Here is a 26,398-nt window from a genome sequence, read left to right on the forward strand (position 1 = left end):
CGCAAGATGACCCTGTCAGAGGCCGCCCGCTCATAATCACGTGTTAGCTGGCTGGGCGAGAAAGTACGCGTCGAACATATCTGGTGACATGTCGCTTACTTCACGGCCCGAGCCATTCTATCGCTACGAGTTTTTATTCGTGGCCTTTGAATGATTCACTTCAGTTCAGGATCCCTTATTGCTTAGCCGTTGTATGGTACAGTATAACGTGGAGTGGTATACCAGTGGTAGGGCCCCCGACAAGGAATCAAGTATTATCCACGGGTTTGATTCCAATATTCGGACTTAGACTTTTATATCCCGCCCCCCTCCCCACCCCTTTCGCTAGATTTGTCAAGGTACTAGTCAATCAGATGAGACGATAAACCGATTTCCCACGAATGAAACATGCGCGGAACACAATTTAAAACAAACAAAGAAAACACGTACGGCAACAATGGGTTATCCCTTGCAGAGTTTGTTAGAAAAATCCATTTTAATAATATATCACATGCACTTTATTCATCTATTTGTTTGTTTATTTATTTATTCATTTAGTTGTTTATCCGTCTGTTTATTTATTCATTTGTTTATTTGATTTATTCATTTCTTTCTATCTTTTCTTTCTTTTTTTTTTTATTTAGGTGTTTTGCTTTGTGGTGATGCACTCTTCCCTCAGGAGACCAGCCCGGGTTTCACACAGAGAAATATGTTGCGAAAGAAAGTAAGACAATACAATATAACACAGCGCAATACAACACATCACAGTGCGTTTTTTGCGTAGCTGCAGTCCAGTACAATACAATACAACACACAACACATCATAGTGTGCTTTCTGTGCAGTACAATACGGCACAACACACAGTGTACTTTCTGTGCAGTACAATACGGCACAGCACAATACAGTGTGCTTTCTGTGCAGTACAATACAGCACAGCACATCACAGTGTGCTTTCTGTGCAGTACAATACGGCACAACACATCACAGTGTGATTTCTGTGCAGTACAATACAGTACAGCACATCACAGTGTGCTTTCTGTGCAGTACAATACGGCACAACACATCACAGTGTGATTTCTGTGCAGTACAATATTGCACAACAAAAACACATCAGAGTGTGATTTCTGTACAGTACGATACAGCACTATGCAAACACATCACAGTGTACTTTCTGTTCAGTACAATACAGCACAACACAAACACATCACAGTGTGCTTTCTGTTCAGTACAATACAGCACAACACATCACAGTGTGCTTTCTGTTCAGTACAATACAGCACAACACATCACAGTGTGCTTTCTGTGCAGTACAATACAACACAACACATCACAGTGTGATTTCTGTGCAGTACAATACAGCACAGCACAATACAGCGTGCTTTCTGTGCAGTACAATACAACACAACACATCACAGTGTGCTTTCTGTGCAGTACAAGACGGCACAACACATCACAGTGTACTTTCTGTGCAGTACAATACGGCACATCACATCACAGTGTGATTTCTGTACAGTACAATACGGCACATCACAATACAGTGTGCTTTCAGTGCAGTACAATACAACACAACACATCACAGTGTGCTTTCTGTTCAGTACAATACGGCACAACACATCACAGTGTGCTTTCTGTGTAGTACAATACGGCACAACACATCACAGTGTACTTTCTGTGCAGTACAATACGGCACAACACATCACAGTGTGATTTCTGTACAGTACAATACGGCACATCACAATACAGTGTGCTTTCTGCAGGCCATCCAGAGTGGAGACGGGAGGGGCCACGAGGGTCTGCCCATGGCCACAGCAGCGGCCTCACTGCCCCATGTCCTATTGCACGCGGCTTTCGGGGATCGGGTGTGTGTTACGGTGAGCACTGGTGTTCTGGCCACTCCATTCTTGGAGTCTTGCCCGCGGCCAGAAAAGTGCAGAGTGCCGTGACTCCAGCGCCACAGGTTGCACGAGCCAACTTGGCAGCGCTAACTTTGCTTGGAGTAATGATTGTTCCTAACTCCACGGGTAAATTCCATGTATACATTGTGGCATTCTTAACCACGAGCAAACTTTGCGCAACATAGATCGCCTCATGGAACCTGTAGCGCTGGAGTCATGGCACACCTGAATGTCTGCAGCTTCCTGGCTATGGGCAATGTGTAGAGGTGGTGGTGGTGAAAGGGTGGCATGCGTGTGTTGTGTGTGTGTGTGTTGGAGGGTGGGAGTTGTAAGGTGGGGTTGCGCGTGGGTGTGACGAGTGTGTGTGTGTGGAGGGTGTGTGTGTGTGTGTGTGTGTGTGTGTGTGTGTGTGTGTGTGTGTGTGTGTGAAAATCATACAAATTAGCAGATAACACAATTATGACGAATGCAGTTGATAGGTGGCTGTTCATTTGTCTTTTCTTTTCTTTTCTAGACCCACGTGTAATGAATGTGTCCCATTCCCGGATGTTCTCTGTGTTTGCACGAGTGTGCTTGCACACACAGAAATATATAATCACACAAACTGTGTCTACCTCTCTCTCTCTCTCTCTCTCTCTTGACTTTTTGTCAACCACCATGACCAATGAACATCAAGGTTCGAAAATACAACGGAGATCTATCGATTTCACGTGGCAGAACTGGCATGGTCATATGCATACGAATGACATATTTACTCAATACAGCCATTTAAAGACTAGAATGTAATCAGAATGACTAGATATATTAGATGTCCATTGACAAAACTGAGAACTTGGCATTTACGATGTCGCTTGTCATCGACTGAGATAGAGGACCGAAGGTGAACGTGAACTAATGTGTTGCTTGTGTAACAAGGCTACAGAATATGATACTCATTTTTGACTCACTTGTGTAAACAAAGTGAGTCTATGTTTTAACCCGGCGTTCGGTTGTCTGTGTGTGTGTCTGTGTGTCTGTGGTAAACTTTAACATTGACATTTTCTCTGTAAATACTTCGTCAGTTGACACCAAATTTGGCATAAAAATAGAAAAAAAATCAGTTCTTTCCAGTCATCTTGTTTAAAACAATATTGCACCTCTGGGATGGGCACACAAAAAAATAAAAAATGAAGCCTAATTATATGCTAACTGCATTTACTGTTATATTTATATTTTTTGTATTCTCTAAACTTGGCACTTTGATCTGATATTCTGACCCAACAACAAGAGCAGTCATTATTATCATTTTTTGTTTAAACAGGAACTTCTTTTGCTAAGCATGGAAGTTTTATTTATTTTGCAAACGTTTTGGTGCAGATAGTAAAAAAGGGAAATTACTCTGTAATTAATGCTAGGGGACTTCATTTGCTTTAAACTGATCTTTCTCATCTTAAACATTACATTTTGAAATTATACTCAATACATATCACAAGTGAGTCTTGAAGGCCTTGCCTCTCTTGTTATTTAGTTGTCCTGCCCTTCTTGACCTTGATGTAGCAAACTGAATCTAAGTATTATTGTCATCTAGAAATAAGATACCCCTTTTTATGTGCTCCTTATTTATGTCAACGAATCTTTGAAAATGTTTAATGACATGATACCATTCTCTTGTTAATGATGATGTAGACCTTTTCCCTTCATTTATGTGTGTGCTATTTGTAATAGATGTAGATTAGCAAGGACAGACTGGAAGAATAGGCTATGCCTAAAATCTTAATCCTTGAATAAAAACGTTTTGAGTTCTGCTGAGTTCTGTCCCAGTCTATGTCGAGAGAGAGAAAGAGAGAGAGCGGCAGAGAGAGAGAGAGAGAGAGAGAGAGTGAGAGAGAGAGAGAGAGAGAGAGAGAGTGTGTGTGTGTGTGTGTGTGTGTGTGTGTGTGTGTGTGTGTGTGTTTTAACTCAGCGATGTGTTTGGTCTTGTACAAAATAAGAAGACAAAAAAGATAAAGGAGTATGAGCACACCCGATTTATCTCTCTCTCTCTCTCTTTCTCTCTCTCTCTCTCTCAAACACACACACACACACACACACACACACACACACACACACACACACACACTCACTCACTCACAAACAGACATGCACTTTGTTGCAGTCAAGATTATACGTTTACATGCTAACTTTCCAATGACTGTGTACGTTCCTCATCAATGCTGTTCATGTCTTCATATAGTCATTTTTTTTACACTCTTAATTCTTTCGTTTTTTGTTGTTATCTTTTTTTAAGAATTGGAACAACCGTCACAGATCCAGAGAAAGAAGGGATGAATAATGGATATCACCCTGACAACATGAAGGAGATAAAAACCACCCCGCCACTGTAAACAACTGTTTAATCACAACAAACCAGCCACATCTCCCAAAATGGAGGGCACACATCACCCAGTCAGTCCTTCAGTCTCAACAAACTGTATATCAAATTCGTTCACACGTGTCAAGTTTCACATGAGAGAGTGAGAGGCATTGCACATCATCCGACACGTTCTTTACAACTGGAACATTCCAGCTAAATATACGTACCACTCTATTGCACTTTTCATCATCACCCAGTCGCTGAAATCTTCAGTCACACCACCAGTGTCCTCAGTAAAGACACACTTGGCCATACTTAAGATGCCCGCCATCAGCATGTGCAGCATGAAAAATGTTTGCGTATCAAATAAGTGCAAACTTTAAACAAAGGTCTAAACAAACAACAACAACAACAAAAACCAGCATCATGAATAAATCATAAATGATAATGTTCACTGCAATATGCAGAATGTGAAATATATTAGGCATATATAATATGCAATATTGGCACGTACTCATCACAAAAGAATAGGCGGAAAAACACGGTAAACAACAGCAACCTTTGTTGAGATATAAATGACATGAACTGAATAGTTACCTATTTGGTGACGTAACTACTGGATAAGTGCATTAACAAGTCTCTTGATTAATACCTTTCTATGCGTATACTAATCATGAAACAGATGCACACATGCAGTCAAATCGTTAAACTAACAGAAGTTGAAGTGCATCAGTACCCATACCTTCTGTCGAGATACATACTAATGCCAAGATCGTCATAATTACGAATTAAACATAGGGAAAACCGAAGATGACATTGTCTCTATCACAAACTGTACATGCCGATATTCTATGTTCTTTACATAATCGTCCAAGTGTGAGTTATTGTTTGGTGACTTTTGCAACTAATTCACTGCAATATGCAGAATGATAGATATATATGGCACATATTATTATTTGGTACATATAATATGCAATGTTTTCGATCACGAAAAAAATATATAACTGATAAAATGGGTTTCAAAAAAGGATATAGCGTATTGGGACAAATGAATGAATCAGAAAAAAAAAATTAATCCAATAACAACTACGACAAGAAGAGGAACAAAAACAACCTATATTGGGATAATAATGGAATGAACTGAATAATTGTTTAGTTGGAGACGGAACTATCGGATCAATCAGTAATTCATTCTCCTGATTAATCTTTTGTTTTCTTTCACGCATAACAGTCATGAAACGGATTCAACAAACGCAGTGACATTACACAAATGAAAGTGGCCACACCTAAGATGCCTGACGTAATGCTGCTTCATGTACTCTCACTGTGATGTGCATAGCAGAAAACTAAACTACTACTACTACTACTACTTCTACTGCTGCTGCTGCTGCCCATCCTCCTACTACTACTACTTGTAATGATGATGATAAATTGATTAAAAAGGAAAAAAATCTATACCAAGATAACACCATCTTGATTATGAATTAAATATACAGAAAATATATAAAGCCTGATCTGTATGACAGATCAAGTTATCTTAGAGTATACCAAAGTATGGTACTGTATCATAATCGCACGCACACACACACACACACACACACACACACACACACACACACACACACACACACACACACACACACGCGACGACTAATACTCGAAAACAAGACAACTCAGGACAATCAAAGTCGAAACGCACAGTTGAACAATTGATGTTCTTGCACCAAGCGCGAACATCGCTGATAACAATATCATTGGTGGTCTCACATGGTGCTGATTAAACCGGGTGGTCAGCTATCGGGCACCGTCACACAATTGGGCAGTTTATACTCACACTGGCCGTGAGTGTTGGACACACAGAGAAAAAGCAGGTTTGAGCAGAGTTACTGGGCCTGCCACAGCCAGGACCCTCTGTGCGATGCAAGCAGCGACAAAGATCCCACTGCATTCATTATTACTGCGTTTTTGTTTTACCACCTGAATCAATTGTAAAACATTGCCCAAATGCAAAAAAAAAAAAAAAAAAAAAAAAAAAAAGAATTAATTAAATAATAATAATAATAATGATAGTAATAATGATAATAATGATAATAATGATAATGATGATGATGATGATGATGATGATAATAATAATAATAATAATAATATAATATGATTATTATTATTATCAAATAGATAAAACATCTGCCCATACGAACCCTGGGGAAAAATGGCCACAGATGACCTTGTGACCAGAGTCAAGCGATGTTCGAGGTTAAATCAAAAAGATCTCGACCTCACCAACAAAGCTTTGCTGGAGAAACCTGACTCAATCCTACTTTTCAAAATAGTCTCCCCAACTCCACTGAACTCCAGTGCTCTCCCTGTCCAGCTTGAAATCAGCAGCCCACTTCTTAATGGGAGTCATCACTAAGTGTCTTTGCTATGTTTTCATGGATGGTCATGGGTGTCGTGCCTTTTTCCTGCAAATACGTGATTACCACGCGGACTTCTTTGTTTTTGTACATTTCTGCTTTTCGCTACCATTGACAACTTTCAATGACCCTCGCCTGCATACAAATATGGACACTTGTAACTTGGCAAATAAGCTTTGAAGAGGTGAAAGAAAATGACTGTCTCAGGTTCCATTGCTTCCAAGTCAGGTCGATAACATTTTGATCTACCCTCGTACAGTTTGATAAGCTTTGATTTACCCCTTTCAAATAAACAATAAAAAATTACTAGATCTGTTTCAGATATCAGGTTCTTTTAAACATCATTTGGTTATCTGTCAATTGCCTTTGGAATGTTGTGTGTTGTTTGTCCGACAGGTGACCACCCCCTCCGAAACATGCCACTGTCCACTACACTTTGCCCACAGCCAGGAACATGCAGGTGGCCAGGAAAGTGTTGACACAGGCCACCCAGAAAGGAACGGCCACGACTCCGGTCAGCTCCTCCAGAGAACCCACCCAGGAGAACAGCGTGCAGTAGGACAGTGGTGCTGCAGCCACGATCATGGACATGGCCAGTCCCACATGGCTTTTTCCATTCTCTGTCTCTGCAGCCTGCACACAAGACAGCATTTATCAAACATGAGTAACACTAACAGAAACAGTTGTCGTTTATTTCAATCATTTAATTATTCATTTATCTATTTATTCATCCTCTAGGAACAAGTTTTATTGTTGTTTTTTGTTGTTGTTTTTGTGACCACGTCCGATTGGTAGGTGTCTCATACCTCCTGTTTGTTCCCCCATTCAGTTTTTTGTTTTCCCCTTATTTCACCACTGACTATGCGTCCGCAGGTAGGCGCAGATGTGTTCCAACATGCACACATGTATATATATATATATATATATATATATATATATAGACAGAGAGAGAGAGAGAGAGAGAACAAGAACAAGAACAAAACTTTAATCTCCAGGCCTCCGGCCCCTAGAAAGAGGTCAAAAGTACACAATATGGTGATCACTCAACCACAACAAAATGTAAAATACGTACTAACTTAACCCGTAGAACAAAAGTGCTTCTCGTGCATTGTAATTTAATTCTAACTTTCATCATTGTTGTCACAGAATTCATGTCGTATCTTCAGGGCATTAAATATATAAATGCAGAGTTTACCACTGACTATGCGTCCGCAGGTAGGCGCAGATGTGTTCCAACATGCACAGAGAGAGAGAGAGAGAGAGAGAGAGAGAGAGAGGGGTTGATAGATACATCCATTTGGTTTCAGTTTTACTTTTTTTTTATACTTTTTTCTTGTCTGTTTTTTTTTCAAACTTTGCCAAATTTAGTGGAAGTATTTTTAATGCAATTGTTTTCCTAAAATATTGTTGTACACACACACACACACACACACACACACACACACACACACACACACACACACACACAGAGAGAGAGAGAGAGAGAGAGAGAGAGAGATACGTGTGTGTATGTGCGTGCGCACAGGCGAGTCCTTCAAGGTCCAGTGTGTGTATGTGGGTGGTGTGTGTGTGTGTGTGTGTGTGTGTGTGTGTGTGTGTGTGTGTGTGTGTGTGTGGAATGGTACCGCATACAGAAAATTGGAGTATGCCACACAGACAATTCCCAAGTGCGGTGCATCTCTACCAGAATTAGGCTGCGATTTCGTTTCAAACGTTCATTAACATTCACCTTGGATTGAAAGAGATCGTTGGCGACAGCATACGGTACGGAATAGATAACAGCTCTGTGGAACCCTGCTGCCACGGTCATCAGAAAGTAGACCTCCAGACGTTCTGTCACACTCGTGGCTGTTATCAGAGCCAATATCACCAGATGCACTATCGCGAACTCCGCCCGATAACCTGTCAACAGTGCACGATAGAGGTTTAATGATAACACAGAATGTTAAATCCATGCACGTCAAAGCGTTACGCTAATGATTCTCACGAACACACACGTGCAGCTCGCAGTTAACGAAAAAACAGGAAAGAGGGATCTCTTTCAGAAACGTGTAAATATTACAGGTGAAGATTTTAACTTGGTATGAAAATATAAACTGAATTCTTAAGGGATTGTACGCTAGTATTTCGCATGATGAAAAGGCAATAGATTCCATGTTGATGGATGATAGAGACAAAGAAATATCAGCTGCCGGCGGTGGTTTGTTAGAATGTGGGAATGTTGAGGTAAAATTATTCAGAAGCAATTGGAGAGACTGGAGTGGAGTGCAGAACTGTACAGTCACACAAATACGGAACAACCTTTTCGGTGCATTTATGGCAAATATTCCATGGATTTCATGGATATTGCTGTTGTTTTTACTGTGTGTAATGGCTGAACAGTTAAAGTGTTTGAATTACACAATGAGGGTCACGAGAACCGCAATTTCGAATCTCTAAAATGACTCAGAAATTCAGGTCTGCAAGTGCTAGAGCTATCTTCAAGACACATGCAGATCACAATACGCAGGTTAAAAAACACTGCGGGCAGTCTGGACTCGCTAGTCTTGGTTGGCAGCCAATCTAGAAGCAGGTAAACTCTGACCCCTGACTGTCCCTAAGTGTGGTGATTTTTATCCTTCGGACCACCGTTTGAACCGCTGTTTGGCGCCGTGCCACAGCCTGACTCCTTCCTTCCCCCTTTTCCCCACCTATAGAAATAATGTTTTGGGTTATGGTTAGCAAAACAATTTTAGATTGAACGTAAAACCAATTAAGAGAAAATTCTAACTTGTACAAAATTTGTTGTTTCTTCAATGAAAAAAAACAACTTTCTGAGCAGTATGTTTCATATTTTGATACTTTGCTTTCCCTTTAAAGATGAAACAGCAAGACTATCATGATTGCAGCGTAGCTAAGGTTGGTTTGAAAAGATTTGAAATCATATTAGCAAAAGATGGAAAGTCTTACAAAACACGATTATGTCGACAATAGTTTCGAAAGAGCAGCCTGATCGCAGTAATTTATATATAATTCAATATCTTGTTTTGTTTTACGTCCAAAGTAATGCATTACAAAAAGAGAACTAATTGCAGCTCCTGAAAAAAATACAACTTTATTGTTCTGCATGGAAATGACCGAACTTAGAAACAAACTCACCAATCAAAGCCAGAACTCGAGACTGGAAAATGCTGCCGATGAAGAAAAAAATGTAATGGATGAAGAATCCTATGGACGACATCCTCACCCCTTCTTGGTAGCTGCACACACACACACACACACACACACACACACACACACACACACACACACACACACACACACACACACACACACACACACACGTAAGCATTCTGGGCAATATATTTCTGTGCGTCTCCCACACGCCATTATAGCTGGGACCAAACTCGACACAGCATGTTGGAAAATCAAAACATAACTTGACAATGCTGAAAGTGACCGCCCAGAATGCCGCTCCGCGCAAGTCGCACGCGAACTCTCAAAACGAAGCATCGATATCGCAGCACTCAGTGAAGTTTGCCTCTCTGAAGAATGCAAAGAGAGCATGGGGCAGTCTTCAGCCGTTACTTGCCAGGATAACCAAAGGAAGAAATGTGCCTCGAAGGTGTCGCCTTCATGGTCAGAGAAACTATTGCAGAACTTCCAGGCAGACCTTGTGGACCGTGTGTTCTACTCAGACCTGAGGAATGTCCTGCAAGCTGTCCCACCAAGCGACAAAGTCACCTAGCTTTGCGACTTGGACGTTGCAGTTTGGCCGTGATGGTAATATCTGGAAAGATGTTGTGGGGGAGGCATAGAGTAGGGAAGTGCAATAATAAAGATCGTCTGTTACTTGAATTCTGTGCAGAAATGGTCATCACCAACATCATCTTTCAACAGAGAGACCACCCTAGAGATAAAAATTATTTCTAAAAAAAATATAAAACAAAAAACATAAATGTAACCACGATGGAAATTTCGGTATCTCGCATACCAAGTGGAGTGATGGCCTAGAGGTAACGCGTCCGCCTAGGAAGCGAGAGAATCTGAGCGCGCTGGTTCGAATCACGGCTCAGCTGCCGATATTTTCTCCCCCTCCACTAGACCTTGAGTGGTGGTCTGGACGCTAGTCATTCGATAAGCCGAGGTCCCGTGTGCGGCATGCACTTAGCGCACGTAAAAGAACCCACGGCGACTAAAGGGTTGTTCCTGGCAAAATTCTGTAGAAAAATCCACTTCGATAGGAAAAACAAATAAAACTGCAGGCAGGAAAAAATAGAAAAAAACGGGTGGCGCTGTAGTGTTGCGACGCACTCTCCCTGGGGAGAGCAGCTCGAATTTCACACAGAAAAATCAGTTGTGATAAAAAGAGAAATACAAAATACCATATTCTTGTTCGTCAACAAGACATGGCGGACGTGTTTCACACCAGAGTGATGCCAAGTGCTGAATGTCACAAAGACCATCGTCTCGTCCTTTGCAAGGTCAACATCTGTTTCAAGCCCAAAACCTAAACAAAAGATTGCGTGGCAGTGTACTTAAACAGACCTCGGCAAGACACAATTACAGGTAAATCTGCAGAACAAACTGGAAAGTGATGAGAATTCAGCCTAAAGCACTTTATACCACTTCCAGAACGATGTGCTACACGGTCGCCCGGGAAACACTTGGGTTCTCATCCGAGACAAATCAAAACTGGTTCGACGAGAACAACAAGGAAATCCAGGAACTCATTCCAGAGAAAAAAAAATCAACATGCTAAACCTACATGGCTCTCCCATATTCCTCCAAAGAAACAAATATGCTACTCTCCGACTCTCATGTAGCAAACTCAAGGCATGCTCCGTGACATCCAAAACAATTGGTGGACAGACCTTGCACAGAGAACTCAGATGTACGCAGGAACTGCGACTTTTCTACCAGGCCATGACAGCAGTGTACGGCGACACCTTCCAAACACTGAGTCCTCCTCGAGGTTCGGATGGAGAGAACCTATTGACCAAGAAGGATTTCATCTTAAACCGCTGTTCAAAACATGTCCAAAGCCTTTTCAGTGGCAGCAGGCTGTGAAACACTAACTCGATGAGCCCGCAACGGTCCAAGAAACCATAGAAACCATCAACCTACTGAATAATGGCAAAAAGCCACAGGAGCTGACAAAGCCATGGTGTTGATCACCCTCCTTTACTTCTCTGAGACTTGAGTCTTGTGCCAGAGTGACATCCGCCTCCTGGAAAGATTCCACCAATGCTGCCTCTGCACCGTCTGGGGGTTCCATTGGAGTGATAACATCACCAACGTTGAGGTGCTCAGGAAAGCGAAAGTCACCAGCATCAAAGCCATACTGTTGAAGACACGTCTCCAGAATGGAAGACCAACACCTACCCAAGATCGTTCTACATCTAGTCAGTGCAACAGAGGAGCACCCCAGAAGCTGTACAAAGACATACTGAAGAAGCCCCTCATAACCAGTGACTTCAATCCCTGCCAATGGACTACACAAGCTACACCACCCACCAAGCCACCTGGACCTTCGAGGCAAGTGTCATTCCAGTCTTGAGGAGAAGAGGACAAGGCGGAAAAACAGTGGACAAACAGGACGCACCCAAAGACCAGACATTCCCCAGCAGCCACTTAGAAAAGTCTGCTGATCTCGAGACAGACTCATCAGCCATCGGTGTTCTTGTGCACGAAAAGGACAAAACTGATATGACCTTCACATATATCTTTGACAAAGTGATGCAGTTGAGAAAGTATTTCAATACCACAAATTTCAAACTGAATTGTGAATAGAGATAAATACTCGATCTTGAAGGATACATTACATATGTTTGAAAAATAAATCATATATTAACTCAAACACACACATAAACACACACACACACACACACACACACACACACACACACACACACGCACGCACGCACGCACGCACGCACGCACGCACGCACTGTCCTTCCAGCCAGCATACCTGATCAGGCTCTGTGAGCCAGGTAGGGCTGCCGGATCTCCTCCGTAGATCGCTTTCCCCACAAAGTCTGAGCTGGTCAAAGCAATCATGGTGATGACAGAAAATGAGAAGTAGGTTGTCAAGAAGATCAGAAAGACCTTTGTCTTGAAGCCTCTCTCACAACAACGAGACTGAATCTCAGGTACAGCCAGTTCAGGTGTATCTTCCAGAGTCTGCTTAGACTCCCGGCGTTCAGGCACGTCCTTCATGGTAGTGGTCCTTGCCTCCAGGTGATCTGGAATGCTGGAAAGGGAGTCTGTCCTCTCGTACGACACAGAAGCAGAAGCAATCCAAGATCTTTCCTGCTCCGACTCTTCCATCACACCCCTTTCATCCTCCAGCAGTGGGGTACGTTCTGTTGATCTGTGGTAAATGCGATGATCAAGAGACTGACTGCGCTGATGTTCACCACGAATCGCCATACTCTGGTCAAAGTGGATAGAGCCAGCCCCTAAAGATCGGAAGCTATTCTCTAAAGCGTCCAGAATGACACTTCGGGAAAGAGTTTCTTCATGATGGGGTTTAGCCTCGTGAACCAGAGAGTTCTGGGGCTTAGGAATGACAACAGCATCTTCTGCAGAGGAACTGTGGAGTTTGAGCATTCTGTGGACAGTGAGGAGAGAAATGGAGAGGCCCACGATCGTGAAGATGGTGACTACCACGGCTTGGACTGTGCTCTGTATGGTCAGTCTGGCCCTGGAGAAATGGGTGGGACATAAACAAAGTATTGATTTTTTTTTTTAATCTGAACATTATCATGGACATGATACACTAAATCGTCACTATTACCATTGAATTCAAAACCCAAACCTTATTCTGATCATTGTCAAAAATAGTCATGGACCTCATTTGCAAACGATGAAGACGTGAGTGACTCCAAAGATGAGAACGTAGCCCAAAGGCAGACACACAAATAAGGTCACATTGTAGGCAAGCAATATCGGGTGATGTGTCTTATGTCCTCTTCGCGGGATTGAAGCTTCTGGTACAGGTCCTGAATACATATCTCCTCAAACGCCTAAACTCCCTAGCTGACAGCCATTCGTCATGTGCTTTGTTTTGTTGCAAGGGATTCAAGCCCGAGGATGTGATGTCTGCAGGCCACAATGAAAGCTTTCAGACAGTCCTTGAAGCATTTCAGCGGTCTTCTGATGTTTTTTTTGTTTTTTTGTTTGTTTGTTGTTTTTTTTTACCAGGCATATGGTAAGTTCTGGCAGGTCTGTTTCGTTCAGTGCTGCAAGAGCACTGTCATCTGCATATAGAAGTCCCGTACAACAGCCTTCATGACTGGTTTTTACCTGCATATGTTTCAGGTTTTGGAAACGGCCATCACATCTGTGGTGGTCAGAAACCAAACATTGGTGCGGGAAAGGGTGGTCAATAGCTTAGTTTCAAACTGGCCTCTCAGATGCCGTATTATCGATATCACTCTTTTCAGTGTGCAGCTGAGTGTGCACGTGCCAGAGCCATTCAGTTTCTTCATGCTGGCAAAAACTTCTTGGAGTTACACTTGTCAGCATATGGCTGTAGTTCTGCAGCCTTTGCTTCCCACTTCCGCAGGCTTTGTTTCCCACTTCTTGTCTTTCATCTATCTCAACTCAGTCTGGACTTTGGCCCTGAGGTGCTCGAGGTGGTTGTGTTTGGTTGGAGACTCCTTGTCACTGACCCAGTTTGTAAATGATTCTATTTTTCTTGGGTTAGGCTGATGATCTTTTGTTATTGCTGTCAAATAAGTCCTGATGTTTCCACTCTGAGCAGCAAAGAGTGAGTTCAGCATCACTGTAGACTGCATCCCGGAAACCGACACAGGCTGTCTCTGAGATGTCTGCTGGTAGAATCCCAAGCTTCCTTGATTGTAGGGTTGGCAAGTCTCTGGACATCCAGCTTCTTCTTGGTATAAGCTTTTTGGCACTTGTGTCAGCTGGCCATGGAAGAGGACAACTAACTCCTCGGGAGCATGCGGTCTGTCCAGCAGTTCACTACCCTCAATGCTCTTGTGATCTTAATGTCCTAGATGTCTCGGCGTCTGGTGATCACGTGGTCAGTCAGGTGCCAGTGTCTGGAATGGGGATGTACCCACGTGGTCCTGTGAATGTCAGGTTGGTACAAGGTTATTGGTGATGGTTAGACCATGTTTGGCACACAAAATAAAAATCCCAGGCCGTTTGAATTTCTTTATGGCCATAAGTGAATGTAGCCAGATCTAGCTTCGGTGATCCCTTCAATATCTGCCAGGCGTGTTTCACTGAGAGTGGTATTGTTGGTGTTTTACCTCTGTACTTCGCGACCAACTAGTGCTGTTCAATGTTCTGGTCTGCGACAATATTTGTTGTCCGTCAGTGTCATAATGTTCCTGGCTCCAAAGTGTACTTCTATCGGGTCTTTTCGTTTCCTTCGTGAAAGTTTTCTTACCGTTTTATCCGAAACTGTAGACGTCAAGCCAGCTGTGGTGTGCTGACAGGATAAGAAGTGACAAGTTGTCTGTATCACTTTTTTCTAGACCATGAGCAGTGCCATGATAATGGTGCACAACATCATCTTTATAACCATTAGAATTAAAACATCATCCTGGTTCTGATCATTATAGTAAATATCGTGCGTATGAGAACTAGTGAGGATTTTTTAAACTTACGCCCCCAAACCTAAATCTATCTCCAACGCAAATCATTTGCTAAGGTAAAAGATAAAACCAAGACTGGCTGATGGTGCTTCTTCCCATTATTTATTCACAACAAAGACATACTCTCAACACTCTTTGTCTGTCTCTGTCTGCCTGTCTGTCTGTCTCTTTCCACAAGGTACGGAAGAACAATCAATTTTGCATACCGGTGTGCGTGCATGTGCGCAATTGTGCGTGTGCGCGCACGAGTGTGTGTGTGTGTGTGTGTGTGTGTGTGCGTGTGCGTGTTTATGCGTTTGTGTGTGTGTGTTACGTTAAGCAAAACGAACCCTTCAATATAGGACAAGCCAAACATTGATCCGAAATCCACCAACGCTAGTGATGTCGTGGACACCCCTCCAGCCGAAGCGATCACAAGCCCGATGATCAACAAAGAGCTGTGTTCAGAGCGAGGGCCGCACGTCAGCACGAAGGATTTGACGCAGGAGCTGGAAGCATCAAACCCGATGTCCAGCAGAATGAAACCCAGAAGGCCAAGGCCAGCTTTGAACGGTATCTGGAGACATTGTATACGTATGTGTCAGCGTGTGGCAGAAAGTTGTTCACAGTCACTGTATCCTAAGTAATCTTTTGCTTACTTATGTAAACAAAACGAGTCTATGGAATAAACTGGCGTTTCGGTTGAGTGTGTGTCTATGTTTGTGTGTGGCTGTGCGTTTATATGTGTATTTGTGCGTTTGTGTCTGTGTGTTTGTGTGTGACTGTGTGTTTATGTCTGTGAGTCCATGGTAAACTTTAAGAAAACAATGTCTCTTGAAATACTTTGTCTGCCAATACTAGTTTTGGAATATACAAAATGAAAGAAAAAAGCCTTGATACTCATACCAATGATAGGTTGTAAATCTTCCGGATTAAACCGTAATTCCTGATTGTAACTGTTTTTATTTCGTTGAGGACCTTGTTCCAGAAAATTTATTGGACTCTTCCCAGTAAGTTGCCAAAACATTTGTTTGGGTTTCAGGACATCATGACATCGTTTTTCTTGATCAAAACAAAAGAAACAAAAACTTTATTATGCATAGAATGACACCATCGACGTGTTTACTGCATATGAATATCTTAGTGGTTGCTGAATCAACTAGAATGAACCTTTTCTTCAGTTGAATCTACCGAACCTCTCAGTTTCAGTAGCGTACACTGGCCTGCGCAGATCTGGAGAAATTGGCAACATGTTGCGATTTGGAGGAAACGGCAACATGTTGCTTGACTGAAGTGAACTTTTAAAAAAATTCCTAAATAATCAGGATATGTTGAAACAACATGATTTAAACGGTGGTGTTCCTAAACATTATCTCTTTTCACCCTAGTTCCGAATTTGGAAAAGAATTATCGCCACATTATGAGTAATATTGACAAAGCGAGTTTACTGCTGAAGAACTCACAAAATACGTCGTGAATTAGTCGAATGCTGCACGTTACCTTCTAATCATAAAGAGTTACACATCTAAATACCGCCAGCCATAACGTGGACGATAACGTGTAAGAACATGGCGGCTCGTTCTGACGTCATGAAAACAAACAAAATCCAGACCCACGACGACGTGAAGCCTAGAAGAATAACACTAGATACTTTTTATTCTTTTTCGTTCGTGGGTTGCAACTCCCACGTTCACTCGTGTGTACACAAGTGGGCTTTTACGGGTATGACCGTTTTTACCCCGCCATGTAGGCAGTCATACTCCGTTTTCGGGGGTGTGCATGCTGGGTATGTTCTTATTTCCATAGCTCACCGAACGAATTACCCCTTTCCAGCTGTCGAACATAGGCTTCGTCTGGTAAGAAGACGCCATGACCTCGTTTTTCTTCTTCGAAATTAACAGCAAAGAAATATAAATTCTGGACAGAACACATACAGTGACACTAACTACATTATTGATGTGTTTCCTGCAAGTGAATAATCTAAAGTGGACACTGAATTAAATAGAATGAACATAAAAGAAAATCTGAATTGGCCGTTTCACTGAGTTGACGTCAGCCTTGTCTAGCCTAGCCTGTGCAGATCTTGGCAAAATACGTTACAAAGCCTGACGCGATGGCAACGTCTCCATTATCGCGGAATTAAAAGAATTTCATAAATAATCATTGATTTGTAATATTGTCTTGGTGTATAGATACACATATGTGTTGTTGTTGTTTTTCATGTGCAGGGGTATGTTATTATGCACAATTGTGTATGTATTGTTTCATGTTAAGCGCCTAGAGCCCATTATATGGGTAGTTTGCGCCATATAAAATACTTGCGCCTTATAAGTACTATTATTATCATTTGGTTCTTATCAACTTGTTTTCCTCCCCGATCTACTCTCTCTCTCTCTCTCTCTCTCTCTCTCTCTCTCTCTCTCTCTCTCTCTCTCTCTCTCTTAAAAAGATGAGGGGGGAGCATGACATTAAAAAAAACAAAAAACAACAACAACACCTAAATTACCAAACTCATAAATCGATCATTCACCACCTCATCATTTTCTGCATACACATCAGGGACTCCAAGAATAGCCAAGGAGTCTGTGGAATCTGTGGCTCTGGAGACGGGGCCCTTTGTGGCTGTCCTTTGTCCCACGGTCGTCGCATCATCATCCCAGTCACTCGAGTCCAAAGGTGAATTTTTGAATGGGTCAGATAAGTCGGAAGGAAGAGGAGCATGTGCAGAGTTGTTGGCACTGATCTCAAGGAGATAGTTGAAGTGAAAAATGTTGGCCATGATGATACACAGCATCCCCATGAAGACGAGCCCACAGGCAAAAATGGCCGCCATCATTTTGCGGCGAACAGGATTCGAACCCTGGTCAGTTAGCCAGCCCAGCAAGGGGAGAAGGGAGAAGGCAGTTGGCCCAGCGACTGCACCAGTCAGGGAAGCCAGCCTCATGGGTAAGCCAAGTGTTTGCAGAATCTGTGTCCGCGTGACAGAGAGTTATAATTGATTGAGAAGGACAGATACACACATTTAAAGGTATCTGAACGCACGCGCACACGCACACACACACACACACACACATGACACGACATGTCGTCAAGAAAGGTAATTCTTAGTGTTACTTTCGACAAATGTTGATCTGATTGTGATTTGGGTCTTTGTATAACGACGCATTCCTGCTCTCACTCTGATTCTAATTTCAAATTAATCCTTCTCGATATCACCGTCCCTCTCCTTCTTTTTTGACTCACTTGTGTAAACAAAGTGAGTCTATGTTTTAACCCGGTGTTCGGTTGTCTGTGTGTGTGTGTGTGTGTGTGTGTGTGTGTGTGTGTGTGTGTGTGTGCCCATGGTTAACTTTAACATTGCCATTTTCTCTGCAAATACTTTGTCAGTTGACACCAAATTTGGCATAAAAATAGGAAAAATTCAGATCTTTCCAGTCATCTTGTTTAAAACAATATTGCACCTCTGGGATGGGCAAAAAAATAAAATAAAAAAGAAGCCAAATTATATACAAACTGAATGTACTGTTTTATTTATATTTTATATTTATCTAAACTTGGCACTTTGATCTGATATTCTGACACAGCAACAAGAGCAGTCATTTTTATAATTTTTTTTGTTCAAACAGGAACTTCTTTTGCTGAGCATGGAAGTTGTATTTCTGGTGCATGTCTTTGCTGCAGATTGTAAAAAAAAGGGGGAAAATTAATCTGTAATGCTAGGGGGGTTAATTTACTTTAAACTGATCTTTCTTATAATTATTAAACATTACATTTCGAAATTATACTCAATACATAAAAAGCTTGTGTGTTTAACTCTCAGTGTACAGGGCTTTCACTATGTTCATTTGCCCAAGTGGTCTTTTTCGGACAATACTAAAATCAATACGAGTGGACTTTATAGATCTATTGGCTGAGCCCTGAAGGTCATGGGCAAAAATCAATTGCGTACACATATTTATACATATTCAAAGCGCGTGCTCATATTCCTCGCGATCGCGAAGAACGCCATTTTGTTTCAAGTTGTTGGCCTACCCGTTCAATCCTATAATTCAATCGACAATATACGATAACATGTGATGGAAAGTTGGAGAAGGAGACCGTTAAATATTTATTCAGAGAAAGATTTGTGAATGCCTCATCACTTACTGGATTATGTCCCAAACTGCCATAAGAATATCAACACAATCAGTCGGAATTCACAGTTTAAAATAATAAACCATGAGAGTTAATACCCTTGATGAAACGTAAAAATTTCCAGTCTTGACTTTTCTCAAAATGAAGTCCTTTTCACTTCATACGACGTTTAGAAGTACTTGTACTTGGCTCTACATGTTATTAGTTTAACAAAATACTCAATTTTCATATCAACTTTAAAACTATAAAACTAGAATGAACATAAAAGAGAAATTGAATCAACCGTGTCTTACATTCCCGGCGGGTGTAACTAAACTTGTACATCTATCTAGATCCAGAGAAAACGGCTAAAAGTTGCAGTGTGATTGCGGCGATAGCCACGTCTCCTTTACCGCGGACTTAAAAAGAATTTTTAATTGCCCTTAAAGATTTTTTGAATGCCAAGATACATCAGATTAATTTGATTTAAACAGCGTTCTCACTGCGAATACCGCAATCGATTTATCGCCCTTTAAAAAAACATGTTTAAATGTTAAATTTGTGAACGTCAGTTAAGGAGCCACGATAGTGTATTCGGTAAGGCAGTTTCTTCTCACCTGAGCACGCGGAGTTCGAATCTGCCGTCAGGACTTTTTTTTTTTTTCCCCTAAGCTTTATAATAACAAATACAGAACACATTTTAACGATTAGATTTTTTTTTTAAGTGTATCACAAGTGAGTCTTGAGGGCCTTGCCTCTTGTTATTTTTATTTTTTTCCTTAATCTTTTTCGATGTCATCGTCCCTCCCTTCTTTTTAATTTTTATTTTCTACCATCCATCCAATACAAATGTATGCTTTATATACAAGACTATTTCATTTGGAATCAATGCGCAAATGGATATATATTATTCTTTCTATATCACTTTGATTTGGAACGGTCAAAGTTAAAGCAATATAATGCTATAACTTCCATTTGCAGAGAGTATGTTTATATTAGTAAATATTTGTCTGAATAAAAAAAAAACGTTGAAACAAAAACAAAAAAAAACGAATACATAAACAAATAAAGTATAACATGTCTACTAATGTCAATGTATCTTACTAAATGATGGCAATATATTCATACACATCCACTCATTTTTACGGATGATTAATGTAACTCTCTGAGGAGCAGAAGCCTACAATGGACACAGAGGAACAAATACGGACCGAAACAGTCTTTACTACTGACATGCATTATTAGTAATATACTTACGGGTACAGTGTACAGGTGTTCAAAACCATTACTAGCTTCGCTGCCCAAACAGGCGGCATTCAAGGCCAGTTTCAGTAAGATGCTCATGTTGCGACCTTTGGTATTTGTCTCACGGTTGAGGTCTTTGGTGACATTATCCTGTTCCAGGAACTTGTTTTTGTCTGGGTTCGGTGCCATCTTTCTGTTGTATTGGAGAACAAGTTTGTTAAGTTTGCCTCAATTCAAGCAGGTTTCTGTTGTCTTATTTCTTCCTTTGACCAAATCAGAAAGTTCCAAACAAGTACGGAAGGAATAAACGTACAATAACAAACATCATGTATGTCTATAACTGTAAGCTGTTGAATGAATCTTTACACTTTTTTTTTATTTGTGTGTACAGACACAATGAGAATGTGTAATAACTGATATGGATGTTCATGTTTATATGTGCGTGTACGTTTGTGTGTCTGTATGTATGAATGTGGGATGCACACACACACACACACACACACACACACACACACACACACACACACACACACACACACACACACACACACACACACACACACACACACACACACACACACACACACACACACACACACACACACACACACACACACACACACACACACATATATATATATATATATATATATAGAGAGAGAGAGAGAGAGAGAGAGAGAGATTCCATACATTTAAAGGTGTATGAATGTGCGTGTGGGCAAACTGAATGGAATATCGCTCCAGAAAGAAGTAAAAATGATGCGCAAGTCCAAAAACAAACACCCTGAAGAAGACATTCAGATTTGTGGGGAGTAAAAATCATAAATCAGGTGAAGACTTACAGTACAGGAGAAATGAGATATTCTAGTGACACTTGAAAAACTGAATTACCAGGAATATTAATGAGAAGAATAAGTCAAAAAACACATATCTGAATTTGTAAAATCGATTCCAAGAATACGACAGTAAAGACAAAATATATTATATATACAAAAAACAAAAGAGTTTTATCAAAATTTATGTGGCGAACGAGAAGTGAATGATATAAAGTTAGAAACGTTTGTCAATATTTCGCCTAAATTAACATAGATTGCAGCAACTAAAAGGTAACTAAAACTGCAATAGCGTTGGAAGAGGCATTATAAGCACTTAAAATATGACAAACAGTGAAAGCCAGCTGAAACAGATGGAATGACAGTTGACTTATTCGAAGTTGTCTGGAAATGGCCGGGTGGTTAAGTAGTACGCTCTCTAAACGAAGGGTTTTGATTGAAGAAAAGATGATGATTACACAGAGAAAAGGCATTATACTTTGATTATCAAAAGAGGTAAACCCAAATAATTTAAATTATCAGGAATCTGCATTTCATATCAGTTTACTCAAATGTTTATCAAGAAAAGACAGAAGTATATCACACACATTCCATCATTCATTCAAAAAGAAAATTAAAACATCACCCGAAAACGGAGTATGGCTGCCTATATGGCGGGGTAAAAACGATCATGCACGTAAGAGCCCACTCGTGTACATACGAGTGAACGTGGGAGTTGCAGCCCATGAACGAAGAGGAAGAAGATTAAAAAATAGAATAAAAGGAAATTGTAAACTTTTTCACCTGGAAAAATATTTCTCATCCGAAATAGAGGGGAAAAAATCAAAATGTCGACAAATTGAAATTAATGGTCTAGGGATATGGCCCAATTGCATTTAAAATTGCTGAACAAATGATAAACATTGTTTGCCCACGCTTTCTCGCAATCCAACACTTTCTCTCTCACTTTCCGAGTCACCATGGGATTGCGAGAGGGCGTGGTCATTCCCTTGTCATGCTTTCTCTCAGCTGCAAGAAAGCGTGGTGGCATGAGACGCAACTCTATCTCGCAATGTGTGAGGAAGTTTTATTTGAAATAATTTCCTATGTCACTGTGGTTGATTTCCTGTCTTTTTCCCAACACAAATCTCATAGAAAAATGAGAGAGAGAGAGAGAGAGAGAGAGAGAGAGAGAGAGAGAGAGAGAGAGAGAGAAGGGACAACGACGACGACGATCATGATAATGATGATGGTGTTTGCGAAGACAAAAGCTGTGATGACTGAAACTAAGGCCTGTATGTTATTCTTCACATGAGACGGATTTTTTCAACGCACCGGTCTTAAATTCTACACTGGAATCAATAGCAAACAACGCATCTTGCCAGTATGTGTGACTCAAACAGAAATATATAATGAATCTTGACCCTTTTGATTTCCTGGCGGAAGTTGGGAGTAACATCGAAATGAAGCAACCTTGATTCACGATGCCATACCCTCGCGTAGGGGGCGTAAAAACGGGACCAAAATCAGTTTTGATGTTTGTTCTGATGCATCATTTTCTGTTAAATTATTCAGATATACAATGTTCCTTCATGGAGTGACGGCCTAGAGGTAACGCGTCCGCCTAGGAAGCGAGAGAATCTGAGCGCGCTGGTTCGAATCACGTCTCAGCCGCCGATATTTTCTCCCCCTCCACAAGAGGTGGTGGTCTGGACGCTAGTCATTCGGATGAGACGATAAACCGAGGTCCCGTGTGCAGCATGCACTTAGCGCACGTAAAAGAACCCACGACAACAAAAGGGTTGTTCCTGGCAAAATTATGTAGAAAAATCCACTTGGATAGGAAAAAAAAAAAACTGCACGCAGGAAAAAATTCAAAAAAATGGGTGGCGCTGTAGTATAGCGACGCGCTCTCCCTGGGGAGAGCAGCCCGAATTTCACACAGAGAAATCTGTTGTGATGGAAAAAAAAGAAGAAATACAAATACAAATACAAATTACAATTTCTTCCAAACCACATACCATGCCATCGAGTGTGAACGCGCGTGCGCACGTGTTTGCGTGTGAATTCATGTGCTTTTATGTATAGTGTGGGGCCTGTGTTTTCACGCTCCATACGCGAGCGAATAGCTTTGGATAACACCTTTTTTTCTGTCACTTTTATGCAGATAGTTGTTTCATTAAAATGATATTCCCATCATCCGTCTGGATATCTGGGTCTAATTCTGGTTTTTAATTCTGTTAGAGTTATATGCATTGCCTTAATTTTGTTGTAATGCTAATGTTGAATTAGAGTTCGGTGTGTAGCAATGATCCGTTTCAAGTGAAATGCACTATAAAAAAAATCCCGGTTTTAGTGATGTCTTCTTTAATGCAATTATCTTCATGATTTCGTTGTCTTCGTCCTCCTCTTTCTCTCTCTTTTCTTTCCTCTCGTTTTTCTCCAAGATTTGTGTCAGGAAAATACAAGAAACCCACCCCTGTGACGAAAGAAATGTTTTTGATTAGATCAAGGGCGACGTCCCACGCTTTCTCATGCTTTCTCGTAAAGCGAGATAAGTTATGGTGCTGCGAGGCAGTGTTGGCTAAGAGCGTTTTAAGAGAAGCAGCGTTAAAAAAAACAATGATCAGACAGGAGCCAATTATAACAAAGCATAATACAATGTAATACATAAAGTATTCTGTTCAGATAAATCTCCATGAAGATCACAAGATTTTTACGATGCATTAATTAAAAAACCAGAATAAGAAGATGTCTGTGAAAACTGATGATTTCTATGAACAAGCTAGAAACGAATAACTTCCCATTAATATGAGAAAGATGCTAGATGTAACATTAAATGCTTCCAGAACATAATTAGTTATCGCGTTCTTGTGACAATGTCTAGTTTGATTGTCATGAGAATTCTCAAATATATCAATTTTTCTTTTGAAGTGTAAATAAAACATTTCAGACAGGCATATGAAGTTGGCAAAAATGGACGATGACAAATTTGTGCAGAAATGGGCTCCATACGCATGCCTAACAGAGGAATGAACTTTATATTACATAAAATCAATCTGTATACAAATATCTATTAATCTGCCTATATCATTTGATATGGAATGGACAAATTTCAAAAGCAATATTGAGCTTATACTTCCTAATATACAGAATATATCTATATCTGAAAACCTTTGTTTTCCAGGACCAGTAAGTCTTACATGAAGACTCTGCAATACAAAAAAAACACACCTGGAAATCATGCGCAAAATACAATACACACAGTGATGAGAATGATCACATTGCAGTAGAGTTGAGGATATGGGTTCCGCATTCTACCGATCCGTTTTCGCAATACTTATTCGTACTGCAGCTGTTATATGAAATGCACCTGACCAGGAACCGAACATTAAGGGTTCGAGTCTAACACAGACCGCGATTTTTACTCCTGGACACGGTGGATTATGGCAAAGTGTTCTCACTAAGGAGAGCAGCCCGAATAGTAGAGAAATGTGCTGTGGCTGAAGCACAATACAATACAATGCAACAACTCTGACATGAAACACCTGCAATACAAGCATTCAGAAATAGCAATGCATTAATTCACACAAATAATGACACAAATATTCAACGCAGACATACATACATGTATACCCACCCCGAACAACTGATCACACACACACACACACACACACACACACACACACACACAACACACTTACCGACAGAACTTGGGTCCACCCTTGCTCAGGTCTGCAGTCCACAATAGTGTGGCATCAGATCGACAGGTGATTTTTATACGTAGTGAAACCCTGTGGCGTGAGTATTGGTAGGTATTCCGTGACAACACCGTGACCAACTCAGTAACACGCGACATCATGTGAGAATGGCGGGAACACACACACACACACACACACACACACACACACACACACACACACACATCTCTCTCTCTCTCTCTCTCTCTCTCTCTCTCTCTCTATATATATATATATATATATATATATATGTATATATATATATATATATGCCTCTCTCTTCTCTCTCTCTCTCTATATATATATCTATATATATGTCTCTCTCTTTCTTTCTCTCTCTCTATATATATGTATATATATATATATATATATATATATATATATAGAGAGAGAGAGAGAGAGAGAGAGAGAGAGAGAGAGAGAATGTATATATATATATATATATATATATATATATATATGATATATATGTGGGTGTGTATACACACACACACATATATATATATATATATATGTGTGTGTGTGTGTGTGTGTGTGTGTTAATGTATGCATGGATATATATATATATATATATATATATATATCTATATATCTGGAATCCGCTCTTCCCAGCCACAGCTGGGGTTGTCTGGCAATGTCACAACGCCTGCGATCCACAGGGAACCATCAATGTTTGGTCGCCAAGACGGATGATGATTGTCGTTCAGCGAATGGCGATGCCGTGTTTGAATGCCTTATGGTGGTAGGGTATGGGTATTACAATTAATGGTGAGCGTATTGGTTTAACTGTTGAGAATGAATGTGTATGCTTGCATGCGAAAGAAGTGTAATCGTACATGAAACTAATATTTTGTTATCATGTAGATAAACAGCATGCGTGCAAGCTAACTGGGACATTTTATGCTGCGCATGCATTGCAGAAAATGCCTTAATTCACTGTTCAGATGTTTAAACTAGGGACGCTTAGATGATTATGTTGTTAACATTAAATCAGCAGTGAAGAATGGAGGAAACTATGGGAACGAGATAGAAGAAGGGCTTTAGAATGAGTAGAAATAGGGGAGAAGAAAATACTAACAATGTGAGTGGCAGTATGAACAATACATTTGGATGTGCTAAATTGGATATTTTAATAGAGAGACAAAGAGAGAGATAATGACAAACAGCCATTGACAAACGCACAGAGAAACAGGCATAAAGAAAACTGGAGGTAGACAAGGGCACAGACACGCGGAGATAGAGAATCAACATCCTTGATCTGCATTTGTCTAATGGCAGA

The 26,398-nt window shown here is 40.8% G+C and overlaps 1 protein-coding gene across 1 annotated transcript; it reads right to left on the reverse strand.

The window, feature by feature from the left end:
* Positions 1–4,234: 4,234 nt before the first annotated feature.
* On the reverse strand, positions 4,235–25,146 carry LOC143298931 (uncharacterized). The gene is made up of 8 exons (XM_076611963.1): positions 25,084–25,146; positions 20,580–20,760; positions 17,743–18,177; positions 15,560–15,786; positions 12,572–13,306; positions 9,760–9,860; positions 8,351–8,523; positions 4,235–7,254 (listed from the first exon to the last, which is right to left on the reverse strand). The coding sequence occupies exons 2-8, from the start codon at positions 20,754–20,756 to the stop codon at positions 7,051–7,053; spliced, it is 2,052 nt and encodes a 683-aa protein (XP_076468078.1). The 5' UTR covers positions 20,757–20,760; positions 25,084–25,146; the 3' UTR covers positions 4,235–7,050.
* Between the last annotated feature and the right edge of the window lie 1,252 nt (positions 25,147–26,398).

This window comes from Babylonia areolata, chromosome 24, assembly GCF_041734735.1.
Source record: "Babylonia areolata isolate BAREFJ2019XMU chromosome 24, ASM4173473v1, whole genome shotgun sequence".
Classification (NCBI taxonomy): Eukaryota; Metazoa; Mollusca; class Gastropoda; order Neogastropoda; family Buccinidae; genus Babylonia; species Babylonia areolata.